Source organism: Marmota monax, unplaced genomic scaffold (genome assembly GCF_021218885.2).
Source record: "Marmota monax isolate L192 unplaced genomic scaffold, Marmota_monax_Labrador192_F-V1.1 WCK01_AAM20220418_F8-fsc00086, whole genome shotgun sequence".
Classification (NCBI taxonomy): Eukaryota; Metazoa; Chordata; class Mammalia; order Rodentia; family Sciuridae; genus Marmota; species Marmota monax.
The window spans coordinates 6,038,102-6,056,924 of record NW_026693086.1 but is presented as its reverse complement, the minus strand read 5'-3'; the positions used below and the strand labels follow the sequence as shown (position 1 = coordinate 6,056,924).

General features: G+C 50.8%; 3 protein-coding genes across 7 annotated transcripts; 1 reads left to right on the top strand and 2 right to left on the bottom strand.

The window, feature by feature from the left end:
- Positions 1 to 122: 122 nt before the first annotated feature.
- Myl11 (myosin light chain 11) lies at positions 123 to 5,561 on the bottom strand. 4 transcript variants are annotated; one of them, XM_046454530.2, is made up of 10 exons: positions 5,433 to 5,561; positions 4,383 to 4,511; positions 3,195 to 3,271; positions 2,559 to 2,597; positions 1,466 to 1,558; positions 1,150 to 1,225; positions 849 to 953; positions 681 to 759; positions 407 to 455; positions 123 to 319 (listed from the first exon to the last, which is right to left on the bottom strand). In XM_046454530.2, exons 4-10 carry the CDS (start codon positions 2,559 to 2,561, stop codon positions 215 to 217), a joined length of 510 nt encoding a protein of 169 aa, XP_046310486.1. In that variant the 5' UTR covers positions 2,562 to 2,597; positions 3,195 to 3,271; positions 4,383 to 4,511; positions 5,433 to 5,561; the 3' UTR covers positions 123 to 214. The 4 variants fall into 4 exon arrangements, with proteins under 4 accessions (XP_046310486.1, XP_046310484.1, XP_046310485.1 ...); XM_046454528.2 differs by lacking the exon at positions 3,195 to 3,271; XM_046454529.2 differs by lacking the exon at positions 3,195 to 3,271 and having other exon boundaries at positions 4,383 to 4,438; positions 5,433 to 5,480.
- A 606-nt stretch (positions 5,562 to 6,167) lies between these two features.
- Tbc1d10b (TBC1 domain family member 10B) lies at positions 6,168 to 17,012 on the top strand. Its single transcript, XM_046454416.2, has 9 exons — positions 6,168 to 7,394; positions 10,168 to 10,267; positions 10,576 to 10,683; positions 10,774 to 10,880; positions 14,207 to 14,321; positions 14,442 to 14,507; positions 14,712 to 14,901; positions 15,236 to 15,390; positions 15,476 to 17,012. Exons 1-9 carry the CDS (start codon positions 6,469 to 6,471, stop codon positions 16,160 to 16,162), a joined length of 2,454 nt encoding a protein of 817 aa, XP_046310372.1. The 5' UTR covers positions 6,168 to 6,468; the 3' UTR covers positions 16,163 to 17,012.
- Positions 16,998 to 18,769, bottom strand: LOC124099383 (sesquipedalian-1-like). Of its 2 annotated transcripts, none has more exons than XM_046454420.2 (2): positions 18,600 to 18,769; positions 16,998 to 17,785 (listed from the first exon to the last, which is right to left on the bottom strand). In XM_046454420.2, the coding sequence occupies exon 2, from the start codon at positions 17,760 to 17,762 to the stop codon at positions 17,130 to 17,132; it is 633 nt and encodes a 210-aa protein (XP_046310376.1). In that variant the 5' UTR covers positions 17,763 to 17,785; positions 18,600 to 18,769; the 3' UTR covers positions 16,998 to 17,129. The 2 variants fall into 2 exon arrangements, with proteins under 2 accessions (XP_046310376.1, XP_046310375.1); XM_046454419.2 differs by lacking the exon at positions 18,600 to 18,769 and adding an exon at positions 18,214 to 18,565.
- Positions 18,770 to 18,823: the final 54 nt, after the last annotated feature.

Genomic DNA, 18,823 nt, shown 5'->3' with positions numbered 1-18,823 from the left:
CGGACTCCAACCCATTCATTCATTTGTTGGATACTCCCTTCCTGCTGGGTAGTGTCTCCGCCCAGCCTCCTACCTGAGTCCCTCTCACAAGGCGCCTCCCATAAGAAACAAAGCGCCGCCCATAAGAAACAAAGACCAGTTGAATTTTATTGGGAATCGGGGTGTGGGACGGACTGGCTGGAAGCCTAGGCCACCAGAAGCCTAAGAACATCCTCTACTCCTGGTCCTTGGCGTCACCGTGCGTGATGACGTAGCAGATGTTCTTGTAGTCTACGTTGCCGCCCACGTCAGGGGGGAAGGCTGCCCACATATTCTTGATCTGCGGGAGAACGCACGGGCATCTCGAACTGGTCCCAGTGCTCCCTTCCCCCGTCCCGTAGCCTCTCCCAACCACTCCCCAACTCACTTCCTCCGGAGTGAAGCGGTCGCACTGGGTGGTAAGCAGCTCCTCCAGGCTGAAAGGTGACAGGAGGAGTTAAGATTGGGTCCCTGATTCCTGTCCACTCCCTCTCACTTTATCCTCGTTTTCACTGGTTTCCAGAACACTCTGGCCTCCTCGATTGCTTTTGTCCTTCCCCACTATTTGCTGTGAAATGTAATCCTATTGCCCAGTCCTATTTTTCCCTTACTCCGCCAGTGCCTGGCTTTCTGGATGGGAGCAACTGGAAGGGGCTACTTACAACTGCTTCTTGATGGTGCCCTTCCCCTCAGGGTCCAGGACCTTGAAGGCTCCAGTGATCACATCCTCAGGATCGGCACCTGAGGGGTCAGGGGGAACATGAGCCTGGAGGGTCCCTAGAGGTCTGGGAAGGGGCAGCTGGGGCCGTGGACCCAGGACACTCACTGACCTTTGAGCTTCTCCCCGAACATGGTCAGGAAGACAGTGAAGTTGATGGGCCCACTGGCTTCCTTCATCATGGCATCTAACTCCTCATTCTTCACATTGAGGCGGCCTAAAGGGGGTTCAGGGAATCAGGGGTAGAAGTTGGGTCCTGGGGCAAGGGCTGTACATTCCCATAAATTTAGGCCATCCCACCCATTTTTTACAACATAGATTGAGGCCCAAGATGGAGTTGATAGGGTTGGAACCCAAGGTCATTGAAAATTTCTCCTCCCCCACCCACCATCTTGAGTATCTGTGGGACTCACCCATGGCTGCAAAAGTGTCCCGAAGATCCTCTTTGTCAATAATGCCATCTCGGTTCTGGTCAATTACAGTGAAGGCCTGTGGAGGGCAGGGTGGGGAGAGATGAGTTCCCCCATGGCCTGGCTTCAGCATCCCCACCCCAGACATATCAGATTCTGGCCTCCTGCCAGCTGTTCTCTCCCACCCCAAGCAGGGAGGGGAAGAAGGAATTCTAAACCTTTTCCCTCCCCCTAACAGGTGCACATTCCAGGGAGGGGGTTGTGGGTGATGGCAGGGGTGCCTTTGGTCAGCTTTCAGCTTCCAGCCTTCCCCACTCACCTCCTTGAACTCCTGGATCTGAGTCTGGTCAAACATGGAGAAGACATTGGAGCTCCCCTCTGCTGCTGCCCTTCTCTTGGCCTTCTTAGGTGCCTGAGGGGTGAAGTTTGGACAAGGAGGTCCATTGGCCAGTCCCTAGACCTCTCTGGCAGGCAATGGATTAGACTCAGTGTTCACTGTTATTGTTTTGTTTGGCTATTTGAGATGGAGTATATTACCCAATAAGCATGTATAACACAGGAGTATGTTACCCAGGCTGATTTCAAACTCCGTGCTCAAGGAATCTTGCCTCAGCCTACCAAGTAGCTGAGACTACAGGTTTATGTCACCATGCCCAGCTAGATTCAGAGATCCTTGAATCCCTTCTTCTAAAGTAACTTTTCCCTCCCTTGGGACTTCTTGGCTGAGGGACTTGGTTTAGTTGTATCCCCTGAATTTCCATCTGCAGCTCCTGGGTCCCCATACTTCCATCCTACCCAATAGGTAAAAGCTTTCTCACTTCAGACTACCCCCAGCCTGCATCCTTCAATTCCTGGTTTGCTGTTTGGCCCTGATCCACTCATTTTCTTTGTCTGAACCTCTACTTTCTCATTTATAAAATGGGAGTGAGAATCCTCATCTGGCTGGTCCCAGAACTTTAGGAAGATGGAGTACAGGAGGTGATGGAGCTGGCTTTGAAAGGGCCCGGAGGGGCTGGGGATGTGGCTCAAGTGGTAGCGTGCTCGCCTGGCATGTGTGCGGCCCGGGTTCGATCCTCAGCACCACATACAAAACAAGGATGTTGTGTCCGCCTATAACTAAAAAATAAATATTAAAAAAATTCTCTCTCTCTCTCTCTCTCTCTTTAAAAAAGAAAAGAAAAGAAAAGAAAGGGCCCGGAAACCTAAGAGTGGAATATCTGGGCAGATTAGCATTGGTTGGATCCTTTAGGCCATCACTTTACCTGTTTTTCAATAGTGATACCAAGGAAGTGAGGAGTCTTTTTTTTTTTTTTTTAATCTTTTGTTGGATTGGAAAATTGCTACTGTTTTCCAAAGGGTGAGGCTGCCCTGAGTCTAATGGATCTGGCCAGGGGTTGGGGATTCTCACTCACCATGTCTTAGGTCTCCTGGGGGCAAGGCAGTGGCTCCAGCTGGAAAGAAGCAGAGAGTCAGCCTGGCGTAGTCCCTCTGGGGTTATATAGTCCTGCCCCAGGGAGCCCTTAGCATACCAGGGTAACCTTAGCCCTGCGGGTGCCCACCCCAGATACCAAAATAGCCCGGCTCAGAGACTCTCCTTTCTTGGAGGGCCAGCAGCAGCTGGAGCACACAGAGGGAGGAGGGAGTGGGTCTTGGGATGCAGGTCTCCTTAGGACCTGGGCAGGAAGGGATGATCTTTCTCCCAGAAGGGGCCTGGAATGTGCCAGAGTTCAGAGTGGGCCCAAGCTAAGGCTCAGTTCTGGGAGAGAAATGAGTACCCCTGTACCCCTCTGCCCTTGGATGGGGTAGACTCATATCTAAAACCAGTAAGCATGTATTGAGTATCTGCAATGTTCCAAATAGTGTGCTGGGCTTTGGGGGTATGCTTGTTGCTTCACCCCATATCGTGAGATTCATAGTCAAGTGTGTGTGTGTATGTGGGTGATGGCAGAGCTTAAAGTTGGGAGAGAGCCATCTGTGGAAACAGGAATCTCAGGAAGCTCTCTCACAACCTTTTGTGAAGAGGGGAGGCTGCGCATGCTGGCACACACCTGTAGTCCCAGATACTCAGGAGGCTGAGGTAGAAAGATTGCTAGCTTGAGGCCAGCTTGGACTACTTAGCAAGACCCTGTCTCAGAAGAAAAAATAAAAGGGGCCGGTGATTATAACTCAGTTGTATAGCACCCCCCGGCTTAATCCTTAGTACCAAATAAACAAATCAATCAATCAATAAAAGAGGGGAAATTTTGTGAAAGATTTTCTGTGGTCTCCGGCTCTGTGTGTCAACCCCCTGGGCCTTGGTTTCCTCTCTATAAAATGGAAAGAAACATAATTCCTATCCCACGGATGTTGCATTAAAATTAACAACTAGGCTCTGCCTTGGTGGAATTTGTAGTCTAGCTATAGGAATAAATGCAAGGAATAACATCTCATCTGGTAAGGAGCCCAGAAGTAGAGGGCATAGCACCCTGTCTTAAGAGTATAGGAATGGCTTACTCAAGGCCAGAGGAAGCAAGTCAGGTGAAAGTAGAAGGGTAGGCAGGCTAGACAGGAGACATGCCATAGGCAAAGGCCTGGACAGTGAAAGATCAGATGTTCAGGTTGCCACAGTTGTTATGAGTCTATAGCAGAGGATGCAAGGAGTTGGTGACCAGGCACTGGAGGACCTTCAATGCCAGGTAAGAATGGAGAGCCTGGAGAGCATGGAAAGATTTGAAGCAGAAGGATGTGGTCTAGTATGACTCTAGATCATTTTTCTGGGTACCTGTGTAGAGGCTGGTCCTCAGAGGAGGGGAGTCAAAGAAACCAAGAGGGAAGCTGCCTACCACTTTCACTTCCTCCTAGGCAACTGGAATGGCCAGTGGCTTCTTTCTTTGTTCTAGGCAAGAACCTCCTTGGCTGACTGACCTTTCCCAGACCTCTAGGCCTCAGTGCCCAGTTCCCACCATGCACTGGATGGATGTCTGGGGAAATAGTGGTAGAGGAAGCCCCAGGTTTGGAAGGATACCCATCTCATACTCTTCCTCCTTCTTTAGGACCTGATGTCCTGAGGAAGGTGCCTCTGCCCTTCCCCCACTCCTCCAGCCCCATGCCAATGCCTCTAAGACATTTTCTTTTCTGGGCACCGGGGCCTACCACCTGTTGTCTCTAAGAAGGGAGAAGGAGCCACCCTAAACTTAGCAGCTGCCCTTGGCTTCCTGAACTGTTCCCTCCCCTGCTTCAGATGGCAGCTGACTTACCTTATATGGTTACCATGGGGGTTCTGGCCAGGGAGGAGCCCACTTATTAGTAGATTCTGAGAGGTGAGGAGGAATCCAAAAAGGGGATTGGTGGGGGTGGGGGGAGTACTCAGGAAGCTTGAGTCAAGCCTGGGAGGTTAAGAAGGAGATCAGAGGGCTGGGGATATAGCTCAGTTGGTAGAATGCTTGCTTGCCTAGCATGCACAAAGCCCTGGGTTCAATCCCCAGCATCACAAAAAAAAAAAAAAAAAAAAAAAAAAAAAAAAAAAAAAAGGAGATCAGACACTAAAAGGGTGTTCACAGGATCTGGGTCTGAGTTAGGAGTAAGGAGCCTCAGAAAACAAGAACTGGGAAATTGGGAGCTAGGTCTGACTGCAATTCAGGATATTAGATGCTGTATGGATATTGAGGCCATCTAACTCTGGGGCTCAGGAGAATGGTGGTCAGAGAGAGGTGGGTATGTAGAAGTTGGCAGGTTGGAGAACATAAGATTAGGTCTTCATGTTTGTGGTCTAAGGGCAACTTAGAGAAGCTTATGAGATTGGGGTTCTTAGCAGAAAACGAAGAACACAGATGAGACAATGAGGGAGAGGGATTGGGTAGGACTGGAATCCTGGATTCCTCAAAGAATGGGTATACATAAGGGGGAGATTATGATACTGGGGATTCATAGATTTGGGGGAGTACCCAGAGGGATGAGATCTGAGGAATTGGGGCCTGGGGAAGAGCTCAGACAGATTGGAGCTGAAGAGAGGGAGTTAGAGCTTGGGATTCCTACAGGAAATGGAAGGTGTAGAGAGATGGGCCTCTTGAAAATTTGGGAACTCCGAATAGTCGAATTAGAGATAGCGAGGTGGAGAGTACTAGATCAGGACATTGGATCCATGGTAGGGCTCAGAGCCCCAGAGACCACCAGAGAGGAGAACTCAAGAGCTCAATGAAGAATGGGGTCCCAGAAAGGACACAGGAAGGGCAGCGTGGCACTCTTATTTGTTAAGAGCCACCTCATACCCCCCCCCGCCCCTTCTCTGCGCTGTCACCAACTGTTACCCCCCTCTGGCGCTTGTCTCCGGTTGTCACCGACTGTCACTAGGCTGGTACCGCCTGCTGGGAAACATCCCTGCCCCTTCAATGCTACCATTGGCTGAGACAGCTATCTATCTTTCTTCACTGTTGCCAAAGTGGAAGAAAACAATTATTGGCTGAGGAGGCGAATAAATCGCAAGCTTGGCCCGCCTTCCCTCAACTCTCATCCCTTCCTGACCATTTTGGGAGACCTAAAGAATTTCTCAGCTCTTTCTATTGACTGTGGATGCTGTCTGTCACCGCCCAAATAGATGTCACTGTCAATTTGACCGCTTACTCCTCTTTTCATTGGCTCCTTTTTGATCATTCCTATTAGCCAGAACGCTGTCAGGCCCCTCTTCATACCTCACAGCCCTGCCTCCTTCCCCGCCCTTCCGTGGTCGTTCATTCTTCACCCATGTTTATTGGCCAGGAGGTTCAGGTTCCCGCTTTTCTATTGGTTACTTCATTAGTCCCTCCTATTTCCCTTACTCACCCTCTGATTGGTCTTACAGCCCTCTGCCTTCTCCGTTTCCTCTTTCCAGGATACCCACCCCCTCCCCGCCTCCAACTCCACCCACTCCTCCATCGATTGGCAGGAACCCAGATCCTTCTCTCCTATTATTCGTCCAAGTCCTCTGAAGAGGCGGGAGAAAAAAGGGGCGCCATGGGCCGACCCGCGCGCAGGCGTGGAAAGCAGAGACGCTAGCTGCTCCGCCGGTTCTGCATCGTGTGCGCAAGCGCGGCGTCTGCAGCTCGCCCCTAGCGGGAGGGAGGGGGCGGTGGCGAGAGCGCGCTAGGGGGTGAGAGAGCACAAGCAAGACCCCGGCGCTGGGCGCCCCCAGACCCCTGCCCCGCCTTCGCTCTCCCGGCTGCTTCTCGCGCGCCGCCCCGCCTCCGGCGCTCGCCGAGCCGCGCCCTTCGCCCTCTCCCCTTTCCCTACGGGCGGCTCCGGCGGCCTGAGGGGCGGCGCCTTCTGCGGCCTCCCCGGCGGGGGGGATGTGAGGGGCGGCCCGCGGCTATGGAGACGGGCCCGGCGCCCCTGGTGGCCCCGCCGCGCCGTCATGGTGCCCCCGCGGCCCCATCGCCACCGCCCCGGAGTTCCCGGGCCGGGCCCGTCGTGGTGGTGGCTTCGGGACCGCCAGTGACTACGGCCACTTCGGCCCCTGTCACCCTGGTGGCCCCCGGGGAGGCGCGGCCCGCCTGGGTCCCGGGGCCGGCCCCGATCTTGGCTCCAGAGGTCGCAGGCAGCACGGTGGGGGTGCTTACTTTGGAGGCCTCACCTGAAGCCCCGAAGACGCAGGTCCCCCCCGACTCAGAGCTCCCCATGCCGGCTGCAGTAGCAGGAGCCGAGACGTCCGTGGTTTTGGCCTCAGGGGCAGACTCTCCGAAGACGGAGGAGGCTCGAACCTCACCAGCTCCAGGACCAGGAACTTCCACTGGGACCCCCACCAGGACCCCTTCCAGAACGGCACCTGGGGCCCTGACCGCCAAACCTCCGCTTGCCCCTAAGCCAGGAACCACAGTGGCCTCAGGAGTGACTGCACGGGGTGCAGCAGGACAGGTGACAAGTGGACATGGAGGTGCAACAGCAACATCAGCATCAGCAGGACAGGCTCCTGAGGACCCCTCAGGGCCTGGTACAGGCCCTCCGGGGACGTGTGAAGCTCCGGTAGCGGTCGTGACAGTGACCCCAGCTCCGGAGCCTGCTGAAAACTCTCAAGATCTGGGCTCCACGTCCAGCCTGGGACCTGGCATCTCTGGGCCTCGAGGGCAGGCCCCGGACACTCTGAGCTACTTGGACTCTGTGAGCCTAATGTCTGGAACCTTGGAGTCCTTGGCAGATGATGTGAGCTCCCTGGGCTCAGATTCGGAGATAAATGGGCTGGCCCTGCGCAAGACGGACAAGTATGGCTTCCTTGGGGGCAGCCAGTACTCGGGCAGCCTGTGAGTACTCGGTGGGCACCCTGTGGGACTACCTGGGGAAACAGGTTGGGGGAGGGGAAATGATACACCTTGGCCTGGCTCTGGCTGCCCAGCCTCCTCTGAGGATCCAGGGGGTGGTTAAAGGGAGCTGTGTCACCTAGAGCATCCTGGGATTTCTGTGACACTGGCATATTCGAGTTTTGGACCCAGGGGTCAGGACAGCTGAGTTTAAGCCTAGACCTTGCTTTGGTGCATTGTGTGTCCTTGAGCTAGTGGTGTCCCGGTTTCTGTGCCTCAGTTTCCTCCTCAGAAGGGTTGAATGAAATGATACCTAAACTCATCCCAGCTCCTTGATTTGAAACTCCAGCTACATACTATATATTATGGAAAGTTACTTGGGCAGGGGTTTTGGTATTGACCTTTGGTCACTTATGGGCAGAGTCTGGAGGGATGCAGGCATTGTCTCCTGCATAGTGAGGTGGGGAAGTCTGGATGGAGGGGAGACCTTAAAGGCAGGGCCCCTCTGGGAAACAGGACAGTCTGTCTTGTTTTCACTGAAGGAAAGGGGGTGGGGAAGGCCTCTTCCCCATTTCCTCATCTCCCCAGCCCGCCTTACTCTTTCCTAGTTCCTTCCAGGGGCCTGAGTCACTCCTGAGGTGGGGGTGTGATGGCTTCTGTCTTCTTCCTTCTCTCTCTGTATCCTGTCCCATTATTCCTGTGTCCCCTTAACCTGCTGGTCAGTTCACCTACAGTGTTGCCTGAGCACACAGGTGCAAGGCCCTGTGCTGCATATTAAGGATAAAGTAATCCTTTCAAAGAGTTGATCTGGAGGTAGAGATGAAAACTTAAACAGTTGGTTTCAATATAATCAGGTTTAGCCTAGAGCTCATCATATGGTTTTGTAAGCACCTGGGGAAGGTGCCTCTTACCTTGTCTGGGAATTCAGCTGAAAATGGTCTGAATCATGAAGAATGAATTGGATTTAGTCATGACTGTGGGTTGGGGGTGGGGGAAGGCTTTTTGGAGGGTATTGCAAACAGGATTTATAAGCTAACAAAAATCAGGAAACTTTTGATTAAGCACCAACATTCTTTGTCCAATGAGGGGAAGGTAACTGAAGTTTGACTTTGGTGCTTTCCAACACATATGGGTTCATGTTTGTACTCAGCTTATAGAGGAAGAAACAAAGCAGTGAGTAAATTCTCTCCCTCAAATAATGTAGATCTGTGTGACCAATGGTTCTTTCCAGGCTGTCCTAAGGAATTTGGGTTGAATTAAATTTTAGAGAGTTCTTTTTGTGTGCTAGGCACTGTGCTAGTTGCTCTTTCTCTGCTTTGTAATTTTGTCTTTCCAAAGTCTCTTCTTTCATGCTAGAGAAATCTTTCTCTTGAGGGGCAAGGCTAGCTGTGGCACACATTATCTTGAAAGCTCTTCAAGTTTTTCATGGCTCCCTGTCATCTACAGGGTAAAATCTAAGCTCTTCAGCCTACACATAGGCCCCTTATTGTTCAGCCACTCTAGCCTTTCTGTTCTGATTTCCCACCACTCCTCCTCAGGCACTTTGTGCTGTGGACCTGCTGAACTTCTTGTCATTTGTTTTCAGGCTGTCCTATCTGCTAGCCTTCATTGCCTGCTCATTTCCATTCAATCATGATTTACTTCAGATGTCCTCTCCTGCAGGAAGCCTTCCCTGATATCCACTGCTCCTACTGCAATTACATGCCTCTTGTGTGCATCTTTGTTATTTCATTTCCATATCTCCCCTTAAGGTGTGATGTTCTGTGGGAAGAAAGGTATCCTCCTCTTCCCAGCTCTTAGTAGAGTTTGGAACTGACTTACGATAGAGATTAATGAGAGATGTCCCTGTTTAGGAACTTCTGGAACAAAAGAAACTATAATGAGACCCTTTAACAGTATACTTTATATAAATTTTCTCAATAGTCTCCTCATAACTTTGTAGCTGGTAGCATCCCTTTTTATAGCTGAGGAAGAGACTCAGGTTAAACAGGTTATCATTGCCAAGACTCCCCAGCTTCTAAGTTTTGAGCTTAGGCCTGTCTGTTTTCTAAGACTGGAGCTCTTTCTTGTATCTTCTGGTACTGGCTGCTACAAGTAACTGTTTCAAGACAGATGGGCACTTTAGTAAGAAACTCTGACAATGGTGAGCATACAAGGCAATGAGGATTTTATTTGGGAACCTGGGGAGATTTCAGGGAGGTGGTGGTAGAGGAAATCCCAGGTGGTCCAAGGGATCTCAAGAGTCTGAAAGAATGAAATTCAGGCAGTTGCTCCTAAGGAGACAAAGAAGTACATATCTTGTGTTTTTATTTGATAGATAATAATTGCTATTATTTAGATTCTCGCTGTGTGTTATTTCATATAACCTTTCAACAAACTCCTTCAGGTAGATACTGTTATTCTCTCTACCTTATAAATGAGGAAATTGAGGCTTATAAAAATTAAGTGACTTGCCCAAGGTCACACAATGAATAAGTGGTAAACCTATGCAAAATGTGACTTAAATATTCTATACTTGTTCCTCAAATTTTGATCTGCCAAAAATGGGTAGGCTTTGAACATGACCTCTGTATAGAGATCCTATAGGGAAGCAATCCCTATTAGTATGACTAGGGCCTTGGATGGCCAAATGACCAAACATTCTGATTTTAGTAGCTCACAAGAAGTCCATTTTATCATTTGAGCTTAGTAAGGTGACCAGCTCAATGCTCTCAGTAGCTCAGGTTTTGTACTATTGTTACTGACCCCTTCCATGCTCCCCTACCCCATCCTGCAGAGAGAGCTCCATTCCTGTGGATGTGGCTCGGCAGCGGGAGCTCAAATGGCTGGAGATGTTCAATAACTGGGATAAGTGGCTGTCACGGCGTTTCCAGAAGGTTTGAGAGGGTTGTGTGGTGGGCTGGGTAACATATAAGGGTTGGGGAGGGCATGTGTTCCTTGGAAACTCAGGAAACTGATAATATATGCCCTCTGGACCACATTGGGGATAGGTAGTACGTGGGCCCTTGGGGTAAGAAGAACTTTAAGTAGAAGGTCAGGCCTTAAGTAGAAGGTCAGGCCAGGTCCAGTGGAGTAAAATCTGACATTTGGAGGACTGTCTCAGGGAGTCTGAGGGACTGCTGGGGAAACCTCAGAGGCTGTGCCAGCCTCTGAAGCTATCCCCCTGGCTGCCACTGTGCCTTAGGTCAAACTGCGCTGCCGGAAGGGGATCCCCTCCTCCCTCAGAGCCAAGGCCTGGCAATACCTGTCTAATAGCAAGGAACTCCTGGAGCAGAACCCGGGCAAATTTGAGGTGCGTGAAGCTCCAGGGTATGGGGACATGTGGCTATGCAAGGTGTGTCAGCTCCTCCAGATCCTGATAATCCCTGCTGTCCCACTACAGGAGCTGGAACGGGCCCCTGGGGACCCCAAGTGGCTGGATGTGATTGAGAAAGACCTGCACCGCCAGTTCCCTTTCCATGAGATGTTTGCTGCTCGAGGGGGGCATGGGTAAGGTGGCCTGACTATGTGGATCAGTCAACAAATATTCGTTGAAGGATCCAGGTAGATATAAGACTGGATTGAAAGCAGTTCTTGCCCTCCAGGACTTATAGAAGAGTCATCTTTAATGTTTTGGGTGTCAGGTCACGTTAAAGGAAGTCTCTCCTCCAGGAGGGAGACTCAAGTCTGATGTTGTTGTGTATTTGTGTGTGTGTGCACATCAAGGGCACATTGAAGAAGTTGCATTGAGCTTGGTTTTGAAGGATAGATGGGAAATGTGAGGTGGGGGTTTCCTGCTTGGGGGGTTGTGTCAGTTGTGTCTGGGCAGTGGGATTGGGTAGAACTGAGGCTGAAAAAGAAGTTTACAGCCAGATCATCAACAGCCAAGTTCTTAGTATTAGGCCAGAGCACTTGGATTTTTGTTCTGTGGGCTAATCTTCCTCAAGATGATATGTATGCTGCTCCCTAGTAGTATGCAAGAGATTCTCAGATGAACTTTTTTTTATCAATAAGTACATCTTTTTTTTTCTCTTTGAGGTTAGAACCCAGGGGTGCTTAACAACTGAGCTGTATCCCCAGTCCTTTTTGAGACAGGGTCTCGTTAAATTGCTGAGGCAGGCCTTGAACTTGTGATCCTCCTGCCACAGCTTCCCGAGTTGCTGGGGTTACAGGCATGTGCCACCATACCTGGCTATAAGTCATCTTTTAACAATATCTATTGAGTTAAAACAAGCAAACAATACTTATTGCACTGTTCTAATCATAAATGATGGAGGTGAACAAAAAGGCAAAAACTCTGGTCCTCATGGGGTATATTTGTTCTAGTGGGAACGGGCACTATATCAGAAAAAGAAGGAAAGTGTACTATATGTGAAGTGGTGGTATTAAAGAGGAATTTAAAGCAAGAAAGGAGAATAGAGAATGTGAGTGGAGATGGGGTTACAAAAGTGATCACATCTGACTTAAATGTTTTAAGAGGATCATTCTGGTTGCTGTGTTGAGAACAGACCATACAGAGACAAGGGCAAAACCAGACCATCCAGGAGGCCATTTCTATAATTCAGGAGGGATGATGATAGATACGATGGTAGCAATGAAAGTAAAGAGGACAAGTAGTTGGATTCTGGATCTATTTTGAAGGTAGAATCAAAAGGATTTGTTAATGATTAAATGTGATGTGTGAGAGAGGAGTTAAGGGTACTCACTTGGTTTTTGGCCTGAGAGACTCCAAGAATGAAGCTGCTATTGACTAGCATGGATGGGGAAAACTGGAGGAAACATAGGTTTGGGGGCATATTAGGAGCTCAGTTTTGGAATGTTAATTTTAAAATACTCATTGGACACCCAGATGGAGTTTTAAATTGGATCTATAGTCTATACAAGTCTGGATTTCAGGGGAGAAGTTTATTTATTTATTGGTACTGGGGTGCTTAACCAATGCCCTTTTTTATATTTAATTTAGAGAAAGGGTCTTGTTGAGTTGCTTAGGGCCTTGCTAAATTGCTGAGGCTGGCTTTGAACTTGCAATTCTCCTGCCTCAGCCTCCCAAGCTGCTGGGATTACAGGTGTGGGCCACCATGCCCGGCCTCAGAGGAGAAGTTTAAACTGGAGATAAATTGGAAATTGAGAGTATTATCTTATGGAGAGGGACTGGCTCTTACCCATGGGATTGGATGAGGTCACCAAGGCTGCAAGTGTAGATGCAAAAGGAAATGGTCCAAGAATTGAGCTCAGAAGCTCCAGTGTTTTTGAAAATGGAAAGATGAGAAAGAAGCAGTAAAGGAGACCGGAACATGAAGCTAGAGAGGCAGGAAGAAACCTGGGAAAGTGTGATTCCTGGAAGCAAAGTGAAGAAGGGTTTCAAGGATCTGCTGTGGGAATGCTGTCAAGGGGTCAAGTAAGTCAAGCCTAAAAATTGACCTATCCAGGTCATTAATACTATATAGGTCATTAGTGACTTGATAGAAGCAGTTTTTCATGCAGCAGTGGGTAAAAGCCTGCAGAGAGGATTGGAGGTGGGAATTGAAGACAGTCTGTCTTGCTGACTAGGTAAGGAAAAAAAAAATAGTGTGCTATTAGGAGGGACAGTGTGGTCAAGGGACAGTTTTTAAACAAGAAGAAATAATAGCATGTTGGTATGTCAATGGGAATGGTTCAGTAGTGAGAGAAAAATTGATGATGCAGGAGAGATGGCAGTGTTGCTGGATTGATGGCTTGTGTAGGCGAATGGGGGTGGGATCCAGAACCCAACTGGAAAGGCTGTGCTTGGCCAGGATCACAGACAATTTACCCATAGCAACAGGGGAGAAGGCAGGGACACAGAAGCAGGCAGGTGGGTGGGTATAGAGTGGGCGCTTGTGGAAGTTCTGTGTTTATTTTAATATGTATTAGGTAAAATATCCATATCAAACTTGTCATTTCATGGTTGCTTTTGCAAAGTAGAGAAAAAATATTAAATAGTAGGAGTGCTATGCAGATAAGACAAATGTTATACATGAATGACTGGATTTGGGACAAAGATATTATAGGCAGTGTTAGGTCTATGTGTGAGACTGGAGGCAGTGAGAGGATCTGGGAGGTTGTTACGTTTTTCTGGGCAAGAGATGGAGGCCTAGGCTGGAAGTGGCTGTGGAGGTGGAGGGAGAGAGAGAAAACAGACATGAATGGAATTCAGGATGTAGCATTGCTCGGACTTGGTGACTTAGCCATAGGGAACAAGGAAGACTCTTTTCTGATGTAGCAGTGAGGGGATGGAATTCCCAGATACAAAGGGACATCTGTAAGGAAGTGGAGCAGGTATAGGATAGAGATATTATTTTTTGATGCAGAAACAAGAGAAAGTTCTGAGGCACACTTAGCTTCCAAGCCTGCACCAAGAACCAGGACCTACTGGGTGTGCAGAGGAGAGTTGATGACATCCAGTGTGATGGGATAAGGCAGGCCTTGCTTCAAGAGAGCTCCTGTTCTGGGGTGATAAAAACAACATTCAGATAGTGCTAGAGGAAGGCTGATTCTGTGGATGTTGAATGCTTCCTGGAGAAAATGACCTTGAAAATTGGTTGGTGGCAGATGGAGAGAACACAGCCTGTGCTGGGGAATCAGTAGAGAACATGTAGGGTGTGCAGCTGAGGGTGGAAGGCTGGTGCCTGGAATGTTGATTGTGGGCTGAAGCTTTGGTTTAAGCTGGAAGGTGGATAGAGGAATGTGGTGGTAAAGCTATAAGGTTCATCTGGAACTGGATGTAGGAGAGGTCTGGGCTGGGATTGTTGGGAGTAGGTTTGGTTTTGGACAGAGCTTCCAACTCCTACAGCTGCCATCCTCTGCAATCCCCACAGGCAACAGGACCTGTACCGAATTCTGAAGGCCTACACCATCTACCGGCCTGACGAGGGCTACTGCCAGGCCCAGGCCCCAGTGGCTGCAGTGCTGCTCATGCACATGCCTGCTGAGGTCAGCACAGTGGTCCTGGTTGGGTGGTGGGAGGATCTTGGCCTATAGAGGTGATGGGGGAGCTGCCTACTCCATGCCTCTTAGGCCCCACTCCTCCCTCCTTATTTTTGCCCTTCTCAGCAAGCATTTTGGTGCCTGGTGCAGATCTGTGACAAGTATCTTCCTGGTTACTACAGTGCAGGGCTGGTGAGTTTCTGGAGGCTGGGTGCATCAGGGCTGTCACTTTTCCTTAAGGCTGCAGGGAGCTCCTTGCCCTTCCATACCCTGGCCCTTTTATCCCCTTCCTCTGGGCCTCTTAACACTGAGGTAAGGATCCCCTGTCAGGGTTGATTCTACTTCAAGGGTGCCATAGCAGGCTGGACTTCTTCTCATGGCTCTTCCCACCTCTAGGAGGCCATTCAGCTGGATGGAGAAATCTTTTTTGCACTCTTGCGCCGGGCTTCCCCACTGGCACATCGGCACCTACGGCGACAGCGCATTGACCCCGTGCTCTACATGACAGAATGGTTCATGTGCATCTTTGCCCGCACCCTGCCTTGGGCTTCAGTGCTTCGCGTCTGGGACATGTTTTTCTGTGAAGGTACTTCCATGGCCATCCAAGCTTATGAGGGAACTGGGGTTTGCATGGTGGCTACCAGATGGTCCTGTTACATTTCTGGCAGACCGTGGACAAAAGGAACTTGTTGCCCCAGCCTGGAAAAACAGGCCTGGTCTTGGTTAAGTTACCAACCTAGAGCCTGCTCTCCCTCCCAGGAATATAATACCTATTGCAACTCATTTCCCTTCTTGGAACCTCAATTTCCTCATCTATAAGGTTGACAGTAGACAGAGATAGGGTCTGTAAGTCCCTCATAATTGAGACAGGCTGAGATCCCAGGCCTGGTCCCCCCATGTTCTTCTCTCTGATCTTGCAGGTGTTAAGATCATCTTCCGGGTGGCCCTGGTCTTGCTGCGACACACACTAGGCTCAGTGGAGAAGCTGCGTTCTTGCCAAGGCATGTATGAAACCATGGAGCAACTGCGCAACCTGCCCCAACAGTGCATGCAAGAGGACTTCTTGGTACACGAGGTAGGAATTGAGCCTCAGCACACCCCTACCTGCTTGAGCACATTCCCATGATCTTCATTATGGTACCCATTTCCTCTTTGTTTAGGTAACCAACCTCCCAGTGACAGAAGCACTAATTGAGCGAGAAAATGCAGCCCAGCTGAAGAAGTGGAGGGAAACCCGGGGAGAGCTACAATATCGGCCTTCACGGAGACTACATGGCTCCCGGGCCATCCATGAAGAGCGAAGGCGGCAACAGCCACCCTTAGGCCCCTCCTCCAGCCTACTCAGTCTCCCCGGCCTCAAGAGCCGAGGCTCCCGGGCAGCTGGAGGGGCCCCCTCCCCACCCCCTCCTGCCCGCAGGGCCAGTGCTGGGCCTGCCCCAGGGCCAGTTGTCACTGCCGAGGGACTGCATCCATCCCTTCCCTCACCTACTGGCAACAGCACCCCTCTGGGTCCCAGCAAGGAAACCAGGCGGCAGGAGAAGGAGCGGCAGAAACAGGAGAAAGAGCGTGAGAAGGAGCGGCAGAGACAGGAGAAAGAGCGGGAGAAGCAGGAGAAGGAGCGGCAGAAGTGGGAAAAAGAGCAGGAGAAAGAACAGCAGAAGCAGGAGAAGGAGAGGCAGAAACAGGAGAAGGAGCAACAGAAACAGGAGAAGGAAAGGCAGAAGCAAGAGAAGAAGGGCCAAGGCCGGAAGATTTCACTGCGTCGAAAGGCAGATGGGCCCCCAGCACCCCAGGATGGTGGGGACAGGTCCTCAGCAGCTGAAGCCCGGCAGGATGCTTACTTCTGACCTCTGCCTGGGGCTGGACTGCATGGCCCCTCTCTTTTCCCCTCAGCCAAGAGAAGGCCTGGCCTGGGGTGCTCCCCAAGCCCCACAGCAGGTGTCCCTCTTTATGAGGAAAGTGGCTTGACTTCCCATCTCCTTGCCAGCTGCTGATCTCTACACAGCCAGGACAGCCACAGTGCATGGGGCAGCTGTGACCAAGTCTGGAGACTCTTGCCTCCAGTTAGACCCAGCTGGGGTCTCTGTCACTCCTGCCAGTTCCCTCTGAGGTCCCCTCCCAGGTGCTGTCCTGATTGGCCTCTAGTCACCACAGGGTGATTCTTGGCAATAGCAGTTGGCAGTCTGCAGATTCTTACACTCCAGTGGCTCCCTTTACTCATGAGGTGGAGCTGGGTTCCTTTTCCCTTCTTTGGCCTTGCCTGTCTCCCCCACTTCCTTTCTGGGGGCCAAGACTCTCCTCATTCTACTTCTGAACATCTCTGTGTTGTAATTATGTACAGAGGACCGGGTTGGCCCAGGATGGGGGTGCTCGCTCTGTCTTTTGTCTTTCAGTTCTCCTGCACTCCAATTTATTTAAGGGGACATGCACTGAAATAGGAAATGTCCCCCACTTCCCCTCCCACGCTCATCCTGCTCTCCTCCCTTACCCACCTTGCTTTATATTCTCAGGCCTCTGCTTTGTCTTACCAGGATCCCCCTCCTTCATCTTGTTCCCTTCCAACCCTCAAGCTCTTGAGTAAGGGGTCTTCCCTTGAGCTCCAAGGGGTGGAATCCAATGTTTACATTCTCTCTGTCTCATCTCCCATCCCGTGCGACGCTTTGAGGAACCGGAAAAAGAACCTGCTGTTGTACCTGGGCCTGTGTCCCGCCTTGTTATTTGATGAAGGGGTTTGGGGGATAAGAATTAGGGAGGAAGGAGAGAGCCAGGACCTGGGTCTCTACTGAAGCAGTCTGCTGACCTTTGGTCCATCATTCAGTCACTGATCAACAAACACTGGTTAAGCTCCTGCTCCAGATTTGCTTGGGCTCTACTGCCTCCTTTGTCACTGGCCTGGAGCCCTCTATGCACTGCCTTCAGCATCCGTATCTCCTTCCCAAAGCGCTCGTGCAATTCCTGGAAGCAGGAGGGGGCACTGAGAGTAGCTACAAAGTCACAGTTCTTTAGGGGTGAGTTGGGTTTTTGGCCAGCTGCCTGGCACAGCTCCCGATACTGGGCTTCCAGCAGGGATAGCAGCCCATCCAGTCGCCTCCAGCTCACCCCAGCCAGGGCACAGAGCCAAGCCTCCAGCTCTTCCTGGTTTTCTGCTGCTAGCTTGTAGGCCCGCCCACATGCACTCTGTATCCCTGGGGTGAGTATGGTAAAGGCATAGGGTTCAGTGGCCTTAAGGCATGGCTCCACTTGGCAGTTCTCCAACAGGATGAGGCCCAGTGGTGTGTGGTCTGCCTGGTGTTCCAGGTAGAAAAGGAGGTTTCCCCGGAGGATAAACCAGCGGCGCTGGTAGCTGGTGTTTCGGGCTCCTTTCTTTAGCAAGATGCCCTCCTGGTCTGGTGCCTGTGTTCTGAACTCATGGAAGAAACTGAGCACAGATTTTCGGTGTAGTTTCATGGTGATCCAATACGGAGAAAACCCTGGGGAGAGAGGAGTGGTCCACCTGGTTTGCCTGGAAGGAGCCTCATGCTGCTTTCTAGTTGCAGAAGGCTCTGCCTGGACAATCTAGGGAGATTGAGGCTCCGTCCTCAATAGCAACAGGTGTAGTCCTGACAAGATCCCTCCCACCTCTTCTTGGGGCCAGATTCCAATCACCTGGGCAGATGTGACCGGGCCTTGTTAGCTAAGGGGTGGGATGAGCTTCTTCCTGCAGCTGTAGTTACTGGGAATTTAACCCAAGGCACTCTATCATGGAGCTACATCCCCACTTTTTTTTTTTTTTTTTTTTTGAGACAAGGTCTCGCTAATTTGCCCAGGCTGGTCTTCAACTTGTAATCCTGCCTCAGCCTCCAGTGTCGCTGGAATTACAGGCTTGCTGTTAGCAACTGTTGTCCTTTTCTAGGCCTACCTGAGAGGAGAGCAACGGGGACTTCTGTCCAGGGACGGGGCACCGGTGCCAATGCCACCTCTCCTATGATGGCTCTCTCACCTAAGAAACCAGGAACTGGCCCAAGGAATAGGGGTGGGGCAAAAGACTTCCCCTGGGTCCTAGAGGGAGCTAGGTTCATAAAGTACCCCAAAGGTCATTAAAGCCCCGCAGGTGGGCCATTAGGTGAGCAAGGCTTCCGCTGGGACAAAAGCAAGGCCGCGGCTTTCAGACTATGAGAAGACTGACAGCTGGACATTAGGAGTGGGAAGCCAGAGTGTCTAATGAAATGGTGAGGGGCGCAGAGTCCTGGGGGAAGGGCGACTCGAACTGTGCCTGCAAAAATTTAAACTTGAGCAGGAACTCACTGTCCCTGCTCGGACTCTTGTCCCTCCATCCAGACCCTAGGCGCCCCTGTAAGTAGAATGCGCTCTACGTTCTCTCCAGAGCCTCTCCTGTTGCATGAGGGAACCAAAGTCTCTTCCGGTCGTCCCTCGTGCCGGGTCGCGGTTTAGGCGTTCTTATATCCACTGTTCTGGTCTTTACAGCCACGCGGATTACGTCACTTCTGGCGGGGAAGACAGCGAGGGTG